Here is a 17,983-nt window from a genome sequence, read left to right as displayed (position 1 = left end):
CCTGGTGGATTGGGATAGCCAACCCTATGCATCTGTAAGATCTTTATCCTTCAATGAAGGGAGGTTTGGGCTCTTCCTGAACAGTATGGCGATCTTATCTCGTGTTTGACTTTGGAAGAGGAAATTTAAGTTAGACAGTGCTCCATATGGTCTGTGTTCAGTGGACGGAGAGGGGCACGCAGACCATCTAAGGTATAATCTCTAGTTGAGAGAATTTGGTGTTCTCAGTATCTTCAGTAGGTTTATTATCTTTTCGCGCTGTGCCTCATGGGAACAGTCCAGAACGAATTGCCAAGTCAGGTCTTCCTTGGACTGGAAACCAGCATCAGTTTGTTTCCGTATAGTTAGAGTCCGTAACAGGTCGACACGGAAGTTGTAAGTATGCAAAGATAGCACGTGTCTTCAACTCACAATCCTATCTCCAATACCAAAATCTCAATTTGCCAGAACTATTCCCGAATTTCAGTTCTATTAAAAAAAATCTCCTTAGATGGTCAAGACTTGAAAAAAGTCAGGCCAGGCTGAAAAGTTTCAGCGCTTCGTCCATCATCTCTTTGTGTTTGCTTTGTTTGCCCTAAGTTGGCAGGGTACGCCCAGACGTTGGTCCCTTGCTCATTTTGCCGCTGGATTTAAGATAACCTGGCTGATGATGGGTGTTACCCCGAAACCGGTCCGAGGATGCTTGTTTCCGATCCAGGGAAGGCCTGACTTGGCAGTTCGGTCTAGACTGTTCCCATGAGGCACAGGGTCAAGACTGATTTGCATAGGGCTGGGGCTGAACTGGGGTGGCGGAGTGAGCTAAGAACGATGATGGATTCAACCCAAATCTGTGACTGGGGGTGAGAGTTTGAAAAGTTTCAGCGCTCTGTCCATCATCTCTTTGTGTTTGCTTTGAATCTGTCTATATTTGCCAGTGTGAAGTTTATCTGCGTATCTGACTAAGGTGAGGTCTTGGTTGGTGGAAAGCCCTGCAGTTCACCTTGAACGCACTCCGCTATGCCTGGTCAGAGTAGCACCATGACCTTCCTATTAAAGGCAAAGGCTTGCTCAGTATTAGGTACGTTTCATTTGGTGCACGCTCACACATCCATGCATATCTCTCCCCCCTCTGTCATATGCACAGGAGACTGCACCTCACACTTGCAGTGTTAGTTTTCCCCTCTCCTACCAAGGTGCAAAGTAAGTTGCTAGGGATTGCAGGTGAAAACTAAATCTCACTTTGATGAAAGGTGAACTTTGTTTTGCACTGTTGGCACATCTTGCTTGTTTTGACACCAGCATGCAAAGAGCAGGAAGTGATGTAGCCATATTCTAATCATTGTAAATTACCAAGAGTGTAATTATTGTGGTGTTAACAACCCCAGAAGTGCTGCTATCCGAGGCATGTCACTAACAATTTTCAGTGGCATAAGGCCCATCAGCTGCATTGATATTATTCTAGGGCATGCACAAAGACATTTTCAATCTGTGTTTAATAAAAGCACATGGGCAATGAACATTTGTTGAGAACATTACCATGGAGAGAGACTGCTGGACCCTCTGCAAGAACAAGCATTAGAAAAGCCAATAGGCATTGCCTAAGCAATAGTTATTGGCTTAGCCAATGTGTTTCTACTCATGTTGTACACCAACTTGCTGCTATTCAGCAAGGCTAAAAGTTAGTGACATATAGGAGAGTGACATGGAGTGATATCGAGTGTTGTAGAGAGGAGTGTTGTGGAGAGATGTAGAGTGGTGTGGAGTCGCGTAGAGTGGAGTGTTGTGGATTGGAGTGACGTAAAGTGGTGTCGAGTGGCTTGGAGTCTTGTATAGGGAGTAGTGTGAAGTGGAGTAGAGTGGAAGGGCTTAGAGCGGTAGAGAATAGAGTGAAGTGGCATAGAGTGGAGTAGAGAGGCATAGAGTAGAATGGAGTCATACAGAGCGCAGTAAAATGGTGTAGAAATGGTTGCGTACAGTGGAGTAGAGTGTTGTGGCATAGAGCAGAGTAGGATAGAGTGTCATGGATTGATAGAGTGGAGGGGTGTAGAATGTTGTAGAGTGACATATAGTGTCATAGAGTGGAGTGGAGTTTAGTAGAGTGGAGTGAAGTGGCGTGGAGTTGCATGGAGAGAGTTGTGTATAATGGAGTAGAGAGTCGTAGAGTAGTGTGACATAGAGTACGTTGTGGAGTGGCATAGGCTGGAGTAGAGTGTCGTGGAGTGGAGTTTGTGGAGTAGATTTTTTTAGTGTTGAGTGGTAACGAGTGGAGTAGAATAAGAGTGGCATAGAGTGGCGTAGAGTGGAGTGGTGTAGAGTGGTGTAGTGTGTTATAGAGTAGAGTGGAGAAAAGTGTTGTATTTGGAGCGGTTTAGAATGGAGTGTCGTCAAGTGGTCTAGAGTGGAGTAAAGTGTCGTAGAGTGGAGTATAGTGTTGTAGATTGGAGTGGATTAGAGTGGCATAGAGTAGAGTGGAGTGGTGTTTCATAGAGTAGAGTGGCATAGAGTGAAGTGGCATGGCCTGTCAAAGTGGCATGTCAGAGAGTTTCTTAGAGTGGAGGGGGTAGAATGGAGTGGCATAGAGTGGAGTGTAGAGTAGAATGGAGTGGTGTGTCGGAAGGTGGAGAAGCTTGTCGTAGAGGGGAGTGGTTTAGGGTGTGGAGTGGAGAGTCATAGAATGGAGTACATTGTGGTAGAGTGGAGTATGCATGGTGTGGTAGCACACAGCCATGAGACACAACACATTTTCAATTGAAATGGCCATTACATTTGCACAGACATACAGTTTTATAGATAAAAGTGTTCAGTGCTCAAACGATGTGTAGAAATGTCATTACTTAGCATATGGATTTGTTCTGATCATATAAAAATATTTGTTTTTACCACACTTTACGGACATTCTGAAATATCGGCACAGTTCATTTACAGACATTTCCATTTTGTTGTGTGCTAGAAAAAGCCATTCCTTTCACAGCAAGATTGTCACATACATTCTCTCCCATTGAAGTCAGAGAAAGAAAAGTAAACACCAAGCTCCCTTGGAAGTCAGAGCCTGACATTTGACCTATGCCTTTGAATGCACAGACAAATGTGACAACATAGAACAAGATTTAAAGGTCTGGTTACTGAAAGCGAGCACTCATGGAAGAATATAGTAAACAGAGTATACTCCACGGGAGCGACTAACTCATGCTGGTCAGCCTAAATCAAATAAACCCAGCAAATAGAAAGCAAACAATTGTGACTTACAAAACTCAATGCCTATGATAAGCAATGGGTGGAATTCATTTATCAGGAAGCTTTCAGAATGTCCACAAGAAGTATTTAGCAAAACAGAGAGCTCCACTGTCTGATAAGCTTTGACCCAAAAAATGAGTGTCCTGGCTTACTTGTAATTGAGGTTTGCATGATGCTCAGCATACAGTGTGCACAGCCTGGTTTGCGGTCAAAGGGAATGGTAAGTGCTCTGGATACAGCATGAGCGGCCTTTAGTAGCGGTCTCATGGCTATGCTCGGATTACTGTACAGGTGGCCTGGTAGCACTAGCAGGGATGAATCTGGGACATGCGGAGTTAGACCCTCATCGAAAAAACTATCCTACAAGGAGCAGATTCGTTTGCCTGTGTGTTGCTGTTCCAATGCTGCCCTTCCCGATGTGAACTCGAATGTAAAGAAGCAAGATGTATTTACTGACACTTCTGCTACTCCCAACAATTATTGGTTGTCCCTTGGGCTTTTATGGACTGATTTAACATGTGACTGGCACTCCATCTGAGCAGTGGCTGAAAGGGGCTGACTGTATGTAATATTAAAATTATAGGTATTATGATTCTTCATGATTACATGAGTGTAGGAGATAAAGATTAATATAATCTGGACATAAAATGTGTTTTTCATTATACCTTTTTTTCATTTTAGGTAGCAAAGAACAATGGGGTTTGCTGAAGACAAAATGTGGGACTATGTCAGGAAGCACCTGTCAGACTTCCACAGCATCACTGTTGTGGACATTTTGGACCATCTAGCAGGATTTCTCACAACAGCAGACATGGTAATGTTTTTTCTGAGTTTTCAGTGCCCAGTTGCATACCTAGATTATTAGCTAAAAGTACTACAAATTGTGTAGATTTCTGGCATGTATTTTGTAACACATACAGCCTTTTAACTGCCCAAGTTTCACTGCATCACTATTCATGTTATGATGTTAGCATATTACATGATGGCATTGAAAGGGTTTCAATATGTTGTCTCTGTGACACTGGTGGCTGCTGCAACAACAGCACAAAATAAATCAGTAAATTGTCACAGTCAAAGTCATTTATTTATTCGTGAATTAGAGGCATGCTGAATTAGATTCTTCCATACAGAAACCTTTGTAAAAGAACATAAATTAAGTATATTCATTCCTGTTATTTAAATATGGCTAAGAATTGGTTCTTAGGAAGAGTTGTAAATGGGGTGATGGGTTGGGATCTACTGCAGGTCTGCAACCTTGCCTAAGAGCCATTTCATGGCCCTGCCTGAAAATTGGGCATCCATTATTACTATTGTATGAATAGCAGAAGAAATATGTATGTAAAGGAGCTATCATGAAGATCAGGTGGACTTGCAGTTTATTTCAGTTTTCCCCCTTTGTTTGCCTCCTCACTTGTTTACCTTTTGGAACATGACCATAACAAACTCAACATATAACCGACAATGATTTGCGAACATGCCTGTGGCTGGCAGTTTTTTATTCATCTGTGAGTTGACTTCAGGGTACTCAGATTGTTCATGCTAACTGAAGGTAAGAAAGAGTGGTCTTTCAAAGGTGTATAAACCACTTATAACTCTGAATGATGCCTGTTAAATTGAAGAATGTGAGTACCACCTAGACAAAGATAGATGTGTTACTGGATTGAAGCATGTCGGTGTTTGTCGGACAGAGCTGTGTTCAGTGTCACTTGGGCTGATCATCTATTGCACATTGAGGAAAAGTTTCAGACAGTCCAGAGAATCAACCTGGCCATATATTGCAGTCATAAAGTTGGAAGCGGGAAGATAAAATCTCTCCGGGCCCAAGTCTCATACATCATAGACTGGAAGACTTCCAGAGCCCAGACCCAGATGACAGTCGTCATAGACCTCACCAGTTATTATATAGCTGAATAATATACTGTATATACTAGTTAGAATTGGCTATTACCATCATTTATTAAAATGTATTATTATTACATAATTCTAATACTTGCTTGTACTTACCTGGGATATAATGTATTTTGCTATGTAGTGACTCTCAATGTACAGACTCTTGTTGCCCAAATGACTTACAGAAATTGGTAGATACTTGTGTTAAATATATGGACCAGTATGATCTTGCGACGATCTTGACTAAATCAATAGCAATGCACATAGGCTATAGAACTACCAAGTAAAAGTATGTTTCTTTCGCTGTTTGACCCTTTCATCAGAATCACCCATGCCCTCGTTGGCTTGGGAGAATCATTTGCCCATAGACACATTAAAGTAACTGAAGCAACTGATGGTTTATTTCAGTCTGCCAAAACGAATGGACGGACACCTGTATGATGAATGCACTTTTTCAGCTAAAAAGGCCTGATTTTTTTCAAGTCTTGACAGTCTAAGGAGATTAAAAAAAAAAGAACAGAAATTCTGAATGGTTCTGGTAAATTTAGATTCTAGTATTGGTGATAGGATTGTGAGTTGAAGACATGTGCTATCTTTGTATACTTACAACTTCCATTTGCACCCGTTACGGACTCTAACTATACTTAATTGTTCACATGTGCCACCTTTTTGTTGAGGTTAACGTTATAGCTTTTTAGCCTGCCGAAGCATCATCATCATCGTGCCTCAGGCCTTTAACAAGGGAGTGGGCCTTTAATAGCCTGTATAGCCCAGCTAAAGTGGGCTATAAAGCTATTAGAATACCCCCCCCCCCCATCAGGGCAGAATGTTCTAATTAGTACAACAAAGGTCTCACGGAGCCCGAGGTGCTTGAAAGCCCTTCGGCTCTGAATCCTTTGTACACAGTTGTTGCTGTTCAGTCTAACAGTCAGGTCTCGCGTACTTTCCTGAATTCCAGCAGAAAACCTGAGGTCCGGATGTGTAGAGGGAGGTCATTCCAGGCCCTGGACACAAGGTATGAGAAGGAACGACCTCCGCTGTAGCTTCAACGTATGCACAGGCGTGAGCGAGCTGAAGGGAGGCGGAGCATAGGATTCTGGAGAGTTGGTGGAAGTTCAGGCGGTGGTTGATGTATGCTGGTCCTTGGTTATCTAGTGCTTTGTAAGTGTGGATCAGTACCTTGAAGTGGCATCTCTTGTGGATGTGGAGAAAGTGGATATTCTTGAGGTGGGGGGTGATGCCGGTCTGCTTAGGGTGGTCGAGGATGAGTCTGGCCGCCAAGTTCTGTATGGTATGTAGCCTCTTCAGGAGGTGTGAGGTGATTCCAACGTAGAGTGGGTTGTCATAGTCCAGTTGGCTGGATACTAGGGTTTGGGTGACATGGGCCTAGTGTTTACCGGGAGCCATTTGAAGTTCTTGCGGAGCATGTGAAGAGTGAGGAAGCAGGCATAGGAGACTGAGTTGATCTAGCTTTTCATGGTAAGGTTGCTGTCCAGGATGATGCTGAGTTTGCAGGCACGGTCTGTCGGTGTGGGTAAGGGTCTTAGTTCTGATGGCTACCAGGAGTCGTTCCACAGGGAGATGGAGTTCCGGAAGTTCAGTACTCCCTTTTTATGAGAGTTGAGTTTCATGCAGTTGTCCTTCATCCAATCTGCAATGTTAGTCATACACCTGTGGAAGTTGGCTCTCATGGTGGAGGGTTCTTCTGATAGCGTCAGGATGTGTGCCATCGGCAAGGAAAATTAGGTTTAGTCCTTGGGTTCTGATGATGTCGGCCAGGGGGTCATGTAGGCGTTGAACGGGGTGGGGCTGAGGGAGGAGCCTTGAGGGACGCCGCAGATGATTGTCTTGTGTTCAGAGATGTAGGGAGGAAGGTGTACTTACTGGGTTCTTCCTGTGAGGAAAGATTTTAATCCATCTGAGGGTATTTCCTTGAATTCCGATTTGGTAGAGTGTGTGGTGGGAGACGGTGTTGAATGCTGCTGAGAGGATCAGGGCCGCCATTTCCCCCCGGGGGAGGAGGGCTCTCATGTCATTGGTGGGGCAATGAGGATTGTTTTGGTGCTGTGGTTGGCGCTTAATCCAAACTGGGAGATGTCTAGAAGGTTGTTGCTCTCCAGGTGTTCCATGAATTGGTGGCTGATGGCCTTTTCGAGGACCTTCATTGGGAAGGGGAGCAAAGAGATGGGATGGATGTTCGGGAGTTCACTGTAGTTGGAGAACGGGTTCTTGAGAAGGGGTTTAATTTCGACTTCTTTCCATTCATCGAGGAACGTGGCCGTGGTGATGAATGCACTGAGATGGTTGTTAGTTTGTTGCTGATCGACTTGCTCTCAAGGTTGAAGATGTGGTGGGGGCAGGAGTATGTAGGTGCTTCTGAGTGGACTTAGTTCATGATGGTGGTGGTGCCTTTCATGGTGAGCTGGTCCCAGGTGGCAAGCAGGTGGTATGGGTTTATCTCTGAAGGAGCGATGAGGCTGAAGATGTTGACAGCGGAGGGTTGGGCCTTGAAGGTTTTTCAGATGTTGGGGATTTTGTTATGGAAGAAGTCCATCAGGGTGTCGCAGTGGTCCTGAGCGGGGCTGATGATGTTTTTGGGGGCAGAGGAGTTCGAGAACTTTCTGACAATGTCTTTGGTTGGCCCTGGCCTCGATGCGGTAGGCATGGGCGCTTCTCTTTGTCTTTCTCAGGGGTTGGTGGTAATGGTTCAGCAAAGTTTTGTAGCATGTTTGGTCTTTGATGTCCTTGCTGGTATGCCACCTTCACTCTAGTTGCTTGCATTTGCATTTTCATTTCTTAGTTTTGTGGTGTACCAGCTGGCCTGTTTGGAGGCTCTCTTCGATTTAGTGGGAGCGACTCTTTCGGTGTAATCAGTGATCAAGGTGGAGAAGTTCTTCATAGCCTGTTCTATGTTGGTTGAGGTGTCCGGGTAGGAGGAGTTGAGGCTGTAGGTCCATTGGCTTTCAGATAGTGGTGCTGAGCGGCTTGGCAGTGGTGCTGGGGGAATGTTCTACATCTATCAGCCGCACACAGGGCCATGGTTGTTAGCTTATGAACATTCACAGCAAGAAGTCAGCCCCTGGTTCTTTCCAGCTTGGCTGAACTGCTTTTTGTTGTTCAGCCAAGCCAGGGAGACCCAGGAGCTGTTCAGCATTCACCCCTCCCTCATTCTGAAGCCCTAGTACCACTGAGCTACAGGAGGAGGGAAGGGTGAAGGCTACATACTCCTCTGCCTTTCTTTTTTGTCTGCCTAATTAATGTATTTTCGAGAGGCAAGGGAAAAAGAAAGGCAGAGGCTGTGTATTAGGACATTGAAATGTTGAGAGCAGCGGGACTACACCAGTTCTTATAGGCCGCTGCTGCTCCATGGTCTTCAATGGAGCTCTCAACATACCAATCTTCTAAACAACCTTCAACCATTGATGACAGACTGAGTTTGGCGGAAGTGGACATCCCCACTTCCCCCCTTAATAACTTCAGCATATTCTTTTGTCAGTATTAAGGACCCTTATACACATATTTTCTTCAAAAGGCACTGACAGTTTAGCAATGTAGGTCTGGCTAAATGCACATTGATACCCTATCAGATCCAAGGACTGGTATAACGGTGTGGCCCTTTTTCATCTTGAACAATGTAGATCAGGAAAAAAGAGAAGAGAGACGTGTCTTAACTGGTAGTGGTTTCTTTTGGTGCTTTTTTTAGATCATGGATGCTACACCTGGTTAATGCTGCAGGAAAATGTTTTTGTGGCCTGTACTTATATTTACATTTATCGCTGATTTACTGTATTGTTTAGTCCTATAATTTGGTTCTTTACTGATTGGTGGGTTATTTTGTTTTCTTCTACATTTTTAACGATCAATGCTGATATCAATTTCTTCTGTTTATATTTTATGATGAAAAAGGCTACTTTTTATGGTTTTATGCATTTTATGAATGTGAACTAAAATTTGTTTTTCTACTAAGAGCTTCATCAGGGTATGGTTGTGGGTGATGAACAGCTGGACATCTTTAATCATAGTCTAATGATGAAATATAAGTGAGTATTTGCGTCCTTGCCACCCCCAAAGATGTTCATCATCTCATCCTGAATGACCATGGCCGTGCAGCCTGCGAATCCACGAAAAGCTGGTACCCTATCTAGAGTTATTTGATTTTTACAGGAAGGAATAAGAGCAAGGCTGGGCAACCACGGAAATCAGAGGAGTACGTATGACTTTCTGGATGCCTTAAGGCGACGAACGAACTGGGTGAATGGACTGATAAGTGCCCTCAGAGCTTGTGAGCATGGAGATCTTGCAGAACGTCTTCAGGTGGAATATGATGCACTTCAGCCTAGTTCTGGTAAGGTTTGTTTTCTTGTTGTAAACTATTTTGTTTTCCAACAGGCATTAGTCAGATGGGTCCTCACAGCAAAGTATCTCAGTACTTGTGAAAAGCACAGTCTAGATAGGTACATCTCTCCTTTTATGTGCTGCAAAGAAGAAATGTATTGTCCAGAGATGTGGTGTCTCAGTTAAGGGGTTTCATCTTGCACCACTGGTGTTTCCCAATGTTAAACCTTCAGGTGATGGCTTAAGCAGGTAATCAAACATGTTTGTCAAAGTTATATTTCAGTTAGGTGTGACTTCAAGAAGACTGACACTCTCTTGCATACACAGTGAATACCACAGGCCTCATGTGTGCTTTGCAAGATGAAATAACACTGGCTCCTGATACCTGTGGCTTGGGTTAGGAGGTAATGGAATATCTGAGGCAGGGGATAAACTCAGAGAAGAATCCTTTGGCAGACTTTCTTGCCCCATTCTAGTGGAGAAAGTTTCACTTGTGGTTTCTCCTTTGGTTTTAGCACTTCTTCCTAAAATCGGAGAATCTAAAACAGACCCATGGTTTCTAAACTATTCTAACAGTTAGACTGCCTCTTTGTGATTGAAATGCGGTTGCCAAGCAGTAGTAACTCAGTTTATGATTGGCATGACCCAGGCAGGTAACACTTCGACAAAGGCTGAACATCTAGAAATAGTCTAAAATGATATTAATACAATGCAAGATATTCATAGTAAATTGTGTATTGCCCAAGTACTTACTGCCAGCTTCTAGCTGGTGGTTTCTTCCTATAAAAAAGGAAAACACAATGCATTTAAAAGGAGCCCAAAACCCTGTGTGCACTTTATTTATTTAATCAATCGTCTTGCTACTTCCTTGCAATCCAGGTGACCCTGGAATTCTCAAACCCTTGGTTCTGTACATATCTTAGGGCTACAGAACGAAAAACTTCGAATTTTTTTAGCAGAAGTGCAACTAATTATACTTTCAGAAATAAAGCAGAACATACAAATCTATATTTATATCTACCAAATAGTTTTTTTTTTACCACATGGCATCATGGCCAGAGCTTCCGCCTTTGGAACTGGAGAACCATGTTTCAGTTTCGGAGTCGGCTCAACATCCTGATTCTGGGCAAATCACTTCATCTCCCTGTGCCTCAAAAATTAAAGTGATCTTGTGTAATGTTACTGGTGCTCAGGTAAAGTACTCTAATACCTCCGGGCTGAGTTTGCGCTCTATAAAACTGCAAAAAAATAATAACATATTTTCTGAACCCAATATATCACCCATTTTTCCTCTCTGTCAGAACTCGCCTTTCCCTGATCTACTCTGACAACAAATGTAAAAAATGTGTGGAATTTCAATCCTCTTTTGGATTCTGACATTGACTGTCTAATCCTCAAGAGTAAAATCTCAGGCTCTCCCCTCTGGCTCATGCTTGCTAAAATAGTAAGAGTCTCTCACCAATTTTTGCCGTTAAACAAAAGTAATAATTAATGCCTCTAACATTGGCATTATACATCCTTCATTTACATCTTCAATCAAGGCAGCATTACTAAAATAAAACATCCTTAGATCTTGACTGAAGTATCAGACTATCGTCTCATGTCACAGCTGTGTTTTGTGACAAAACTATTGGAGAGAGCTATATATATCCAAATGCAGAATTTTGTTGAGGTCAAGTACCTTTTTCAGCCTGTACAATCGGGATTCCCCTCGGGCCATAGCATCACAACGGTGATAGTTGCAGCCGTAGGTAGCCGGCGGATGTGGAGAATTTAATACCCCTCGTCCAACTAGACATCTCTCTGACTGGCAGATGTGGAGAATTGAATAGCTTTTTTCTCACCATCCTTTGACACTTTGAATCACCACACCCTTCTAGCAGTATTTCTGTGTCAAGGGCATGATTTTAAAATTAAGATTAGACACTTCTCACTTTAAGTACCATTACAGAGGCCGTGACATCCCTTGCACGTCTTTACTATCACCTCTTCTGTTTAATCTTTTTATTCTATCATTGGCCTATTTGATGGAATCATTTGGATACCCATTGTTAGGTCTGGCATTAGTCAAGACCTTTTGAGTTACCTAAAATTATATGTAATGTACTCATAGAAAGAGACTGTCAGTCAGCCCTCTTCATTCATTGACCTGCTGTTGTGTGATGGTGAGTTTCGCATCCTGCATCCTGGCTAATACCTGTCCTAAATGCCGCATGTTGTTCTACCCTGAATTACTTTACACCACATCCAGGTAGGCCACAAGGAACTCCTCCGGCCCTCAAGAACAGGTAGGGAATTGTGGCAGGAGCATTGTTCAACCCAAATGGCATTACTTTAAACTGATATAGCCCTTCTGGGGTAGAAAATTAGTCTTCTTCTTGGCACTTGCTGCTAAGGCAACCTGCCAATACCCACTGGTGTAATCAAAGATGCTCAAGTAATTTGCAGCACCTAACAGATTAAAAAACGTATTTGCTCTTGTATTTAGTTGGACACCGGTCTTGTATACCTCATTTAGGGCTTGGTAGTCCACAAAGAACCACAAGTATGTAGACTACAAGATTTATCCCTGATCCCGGACAGACATTCTGTACATTCTGCCCTTCACTAGCAGACTGTAACCTGTGTCTATGTTGTGGACACAGAGTGATTTCAATCCTGGAACCAGCAAGAAGAGGTTGGAAAACAGCCCCAACACCTCAGTACACTCTCTCTCTCTCTCTCTCTCTCTCTCTGTGGCTTGGGCGTTACCTCTGGATAACTGAAACTTTTCCGTAGTGCAATCCCACACATCACCATGCAGCAGGTCACGATGAGGCTCACTGTCTTCCTCAACCTCCCCAGCCATGTCCATGACATTTACTATATAGTGCCACTGCAGGTAAGGTTTCAGCCAGTTCACTTGGAACACCCTCCTTGGTCCCTGGTGGCCACTATGTCCACTGTGTAGTTAGCCACAGAAATCTTCTGCGCTACCTTGTATGGCACACACCCAAAACAGACTTCAGCACCAACACCTTCTGATCTTCCTGATACTGAGTCAGTGTAGCTTTCTGGTCATACCAGTCCTACAGCTTGGCTTGTCATAAAATGTGGCTTTATGTGCATTGCCCCATCAGCTTCCTGAGGCCAATCACATGTTCACCACATCCTTCAGTGGAGACACTAAGGTTCCTTTTCACCCATTTCTAAAAATGAGTGGACCCAACACCTGGTGTCCATCCAGAAGTTAAACAGACTGAACCCAACTCCCTTCTGCTAAATATTTCTGTTGGCGAACAAGAGACATGACAGGGAAAGATTCAGCTTCCTTCTTAGGTTTTCTGGCAGAGTTACCATCATGCTTTTGAGTGTCTTGTTGTACCGCAACATCGAACCATTAGTTTGTGGGTGGTGCCCCATTGATAAGTGGCAGGCCATACCAGCTTGCTTCCACTTCTCTCTTGTGTAAAATGAGATAAAGTTAATTTCCTAATCAGAGATCACTGTTCTTAGAAATCTGACCCTAGAAATGATCCAGGAGAGCTCTTGCTACCACCTTTGCAGTTGTACTTGTCAGAGGTACAGTCTTGGAGTACCTGGTGGCATGATTTACCACAACCAAAATATACTTGTTGCCTGACAGTAAAGTGGGGTTCAAATGGCCGTACAATGTCTATTCCCATCTGCTTGCAACTAACATAGCAAGCAAAACAGGTTCTAAAGAACCTGTCTCTGTCGATGTGCTTTCTTGGCCACTAGAACGCAGGTCCATCCTATCCTGGGTTCTTCTAATGCCCAAATGTCCTGCCAAGGGCATGTCATGGGGCAGTGACAACAGGACGTTCCTTTATTTGGAAGCACACTAGCCTCTTTCTTACTCACAGCTCAGGATTGACTGACTCGCTATACTTTAAGACACCCTCCCAGCAAACATAGTGACTTGTTGCCAGGCTTTCTTGGGAAGTTCCACAAGTGTATGGCACTCCTACTGTTCCCTGCAGAAATCATCACGGTTGGCCCCCAGCAGCTAGCAGACCCTGCAGTTCTGGAGGCAACCCAGATACCAGCACCTGGTCCACTTTGGTAGCCTCATCCTTTCCTTCTGGAGCAAAGGTGATGACCTCCACTGCAGTGCCTTCCTAGAGTAGGCCCTTTCCTTCAAACTACCCTGTCTTGATCCCTGCATATCGGGATTGGTCCCAGTCTTTTTTTGAAACTGCTTCTCAGCCTGTGCTCTGACCAATCCAGCTGTTGATGTCCAAGCCATGTAGGCTTCTGGTCCTGGCACCAAACCTGGGGCTAACAAATGATTTCTCAAGAGACAACCTGGACCTTGCTTCTCTCTCACTCCCACATTTACAACGGCCACCTTGCTGTTAATTTCTGCCTCTGCTCGGGCAAGCGGGTACTCCATTTCCTCACCACTGGCTGCCAAAACTGTATCCTTGGTACCGGGGACAATTTCCCTAGGATATTTCCTCAGGCTTCAGATAGTTCCTCTTAGCCATAGTCTTGAAAGCTTCAGTATCCCTTAGGGCAGGCAGCTGACTAATGTTGAGACCACTAGGCTGAGTGCAACAGGGCCACCTCGAGTCCCTTCACCCACATGTAACACGCTAGCTATCATGAGTGCTGATGGTACTGGGTCCTTTAACTGACAGTCGCTTCTATAGTGTCCCACCTGGTGGCACTTATAACAAGTCACCACCTTGGACTGGGAAGAACTTTTCTGTCCTTTCTTCCTATGATGCTCCTTAGTGGACACGCCATTACCATTCCTCTTTCGCCTGGGCACTCCGCGAATCCCTTGGGAATTAACCTGGCCATTACCCTCAGGTTTGATATTGTCTGTGAAGAGCTTGCCATTTGTCAGCCAGTACTGCCTGTTTCTGTGGATCCCTCTCTGTCGGATCTGACAGGTATTGCCTAAGTGGGGTAGGTTACTTCTCCCTGAGTTGCTCTGTCACCATCAACAGCTTAAGAGTATGAAAATCTTTGGCCTCCACGCCACTCACCCACTCATTCCAGTAAAGCAATACTGTATGAATCAAAGTCTCAAACAGTACACCGCCCCCCTCTCTTGCAGTCTCTGAATCTGTGAAGGTACTGAGCAGGATTCAACTGAAACCTCCTAACCAGAGCTTTCTTCAAATACTCATAGATCATCTGCTCTGCAACAGCATTCTTCCATTGATGCTTTTCCCTTCCAAAGGCAAGGGACCCATTAAGGCAGCTGCCTTAGACACCTTATTTAAGGTCTGTGCCTTACAAGCAACCTCAAATCTCACACTCCATTCCAAGATATCCTGTCCTACCACATACATATGTATAAGCTCTCTCTTGGAATCTTGGCACTACCTGGCGGGAGCTAGAGACTGAGACACGTTTCCCTCTTCTGCTTCTTTTCCCTCTCTTCCTGCTCTCTCAATTTCTCTTCTGTGGCCCATTGCTCCTGTCTCTCCTGCCTCCTCTCCTCTTGTGCCAAGCGAGCTAGACTTAGCTTCTCCCTCTCAAACATCCTGCCCTCCTCCTTCTGCTCAGCTTTGAGTTTCTGGAGAGCCAACTTCAGGTTCAGGGTCTCTACCAGACTCATCCCATCCAAAGGATTTACTCCTGGAACTGGTGAGTGGTACCCTAGAAAATAGAAGTGGTGTGTATTGAGGAACCTCTGCAATGTATGTTAGGTGGCACACTTGGTGTGCATCTGAGAAAGATCTGTGCTAAGTCGACTTGTCAACCTGACTCCACAGCACCCTCCTCCTGGGTTCCCTCCCCAGAGTGTACCACATCCTCCTGTGTTCCACCCAGTCTATCAAGCTGGTCCCTAATGAAAACACACAGAGCATCTCTGTCCCTGCTTTTTGGAGCTCTCCACCATCTGTTCCTACATAGACCCTTCGGCTATCTACTGACATGGTGCTAAGGTCTACTCCCAACCCTGTGCTATTCATTATCTACATGCGCAGACTTTGGGTGGGAAAAAAACTTGACTTATTGTGCCACATTTTATATGGTTTTACAGCATTCCCCAAGGCAATTTTCCAGGAGCAGAGAAACCCTAAAAAAGATTTTTTTGCCAAGTTACTGGACTAAGGTGTATCAAATCCAGACATTTGAGTTTCCTGAATTGATTGACACCATACTTTTCAGCTTCCTCAGATTCAAGTGTCAAGAAGTTAGTCATTCCCTAAGAAGCTTGCACTGCATCTGCGGACGCAATATGACCTGAGACATACACATCGTAGGGTGTGCAGTCCCTTATACAATGCTTACAGCTACTTATGTTTGCCCTTGAGGAGATAGTGAATTGCTTTTTTGTTTGGGCCATCATTGAGAAACACCTCCAGTGGGCATCAGACATCTTGTTTTAACTGCCTATGACCACCTCTCTGACTTCAGTATCAACTATAGCTGCTTGACAACAATTTTGCCTCTGTACCCCAAGGGCTTGCATCCCTCAGAAGGTTATACTCCTTTCTTTTTGTTTATTTCTTAAATCGCAACTACTGAGTACAGCAGATATTACAAGCATATACAATGCTAATGTAGTATTACATCATTTTAGGATCAAGGAACCAATACTGCTTTTCTCCCTTTTTTATCAATACAACCCCCCCCCACACCACCCTTCCACCCTATCCCAGCAGTATATTAACGGAACATATACGAAGAATACAGCAGTACATCATGGAAACAGTAGTGTAAAACAATATCATAGCAGTCTATATAGCATTTCTCGGGTTTGGGTGATAACCATAACAGCATATATCTAGGTCATATCTGGTTGTGCCAGCAGATTGGCAGCGAGTTGAGCCCAGAAACCGATGGGCCTGGAGGCCTCAAGTAACTCCCATTTTCTTAGTGTCGGTACAGCCTTAGAATTCCAGTACATTGCAACTGTACATTTAGCCATTAGTGTAGCTACTCCTACAATACGTCTGTTACATGGTTTTATTCAACAGTCCTAACAGGCACACTTCAGGCTCACATGCAATGTTTTCATATGTCATATCTGAAAGTGCTTTCACCACCCTACTCCAGAATTTGAATATAGCAGGACACATCCCTGCCAAATGCACAAAATGTCTCTCCATCCTGTCGGAATCTGGGACACCGTGCATCTTCACGCAATCCAAATTTTAACAATCGTACAGGGGTGTAATATACCTGATGCAGATATTCAAAATGAATAATTTGCAGATTTCAGTTGGCAGTTAAACGTCCAGTCAGTTTACAACACATTTCTCAATTTGCATGGGAAATAGGGGGTATCTAAAACAGCATTCCATTTTTCCAATGCTGGGGAGTTGTCCCACTCATTCTCTCGTTGAGATGTAGCATATATTCTGGTGATCAATCCCCTACAGTCACCACCTTTTAAAACCACCTGCAACGCCCTCAGCATTTGCGGTTCCTGTGGAAAATCAGGCCACAGGACGCGCACCGCCACCCGCAGTCTGGCATATATAAACCCATGCATAAGTTTATACTGTTGCCCAGCTTGAAAATCTGCCATGGTCAAGAAAGTTCCATTTCGGTTTATATCTCCCAATTTTGCAATCCCTGCACTTTGAAGAATATTAAGAGCACCGGGCTCCCGTGCCACCAGTATCCTCTGAAGGGCCTCAATTGGCATATCGGGTGCATAAATATACTCTCTCCCTGCATGCTTGGCCAAGGTGTCCCATGCCCACACAGTGGAGTTAACTGGGTTGATGTCCCTGCTAATGCCGCCTTCGCAGCTATGGAGAATCTTAGCTGGCAATGGCGGCGGGTACACCGTATCAGCCTCCACCGCCAAATGGGGCATATACTTCTGCGGAAACAGCCAGTAATGTGCAAATTGTGCCTTGGCGCACAGATAGTATAGGCGTATGTCTTGCGCCTCAAAGCCACCTCTTTCGAATGACAGTGTTAATGTATTCCAGCTGCACCTCGGTTGCTTCCCAGCCCAAATCAGTGACAATAAGCAAGTCTGCAATGTTTTAAAAAATGCGATATTTAACTTTATGGGGATATTGACAAAGAGATACAGCAACTTAGGAAGCACTGTCATTTTTACAACAGCGATTCTATCCGCCAGTGACAACGGCAGACGCTTCCAGCGAGAAATTTGTTCAGGAATTGCATTGACAGCCCGTCTATAGTTCATATTTAACACAATCTCCTGGTCTTTGTGCACCCACACCCTCAAATATTTCACCGGGTCAGAGGACCAGGCGAGCGGATAGTCCAGCATCACCTCTTGAGTACAATCGGTCGAAGGAAATAACGTGGACTTTGCCCAATTTATCCCCAGCCCGGAGTCCATTTCAAATATAACCTATTCCCGCAGCAGGGGATATAGCTGTGTATCTGGATCGCGGACATATAATAACATGTCAACTGCATATAATGAGATGATCAATGTGCGCTGCCTTAAACCCCAATGCTGCCTCGGAGTGTTTCTGACTCATCTTACATGCTAACGGCTCCAGTGCCAATGAGGAAAGCATCGGGGACAAGGGGCAACTCAGCCGTGTGCACTTACAAATTGCAAATGCATCCGATACCTATCCATTCA

The 17,983-nt window shown here is 44.3% G+C and overlaps 1 protein-coding gene across 4 annotated transcripts in view; it reads left to right on the top strand.

The window, feature by feature from the left end:
- The window catches only part of MAVS (mitochondrial antiviral signaling protein), a 152,746-nt gene that overhangs the window by 61,750 nt on the left and 73,013 nt on the right, over positions 1 to 17,983 (top strand). For all 4 annotated transcript variants that reach the window (XM_078678703.1, XM_078678702.1, XM_078678701.1 and 1 more), the window contains exons 2-3: positions 3,895 to 4,027; positions 9,268 to 9,448. In XM_078678703.1, coding sequence (XP_078534829.1) covers positions 3,908 to 4,027; positions 9,268 to 9,448 — 301 coding nt within the window. In that variant the 5' untranslated portion in view covers positions 3,895 to 3,907. The remainder of the gene's footprint in view (positions 1 to 3,894; positions 4,028 to 9,267; positions 9,449 to 17,983) is intronic.

Source organism: Lissotriton helveticus, chromosome 2_2 (assembly GCF_964261635.1).
Source record: "Lissotriton helveticus chromosome 2_2, aLisHel1.1, whole genome shotgun sequence".
Taxonomy (NCBI): domain Eukaryota; kingdom Metazoa; phylum Chordata; class Amphibia; order Caudata; family Salamandridae; genus Lissotriton; species Lissotriton helveticus.
Note: the sequence above shows the minus strand (reverse complement) of the source record. Positions and strands in the feature narration are given on the sequence as shown.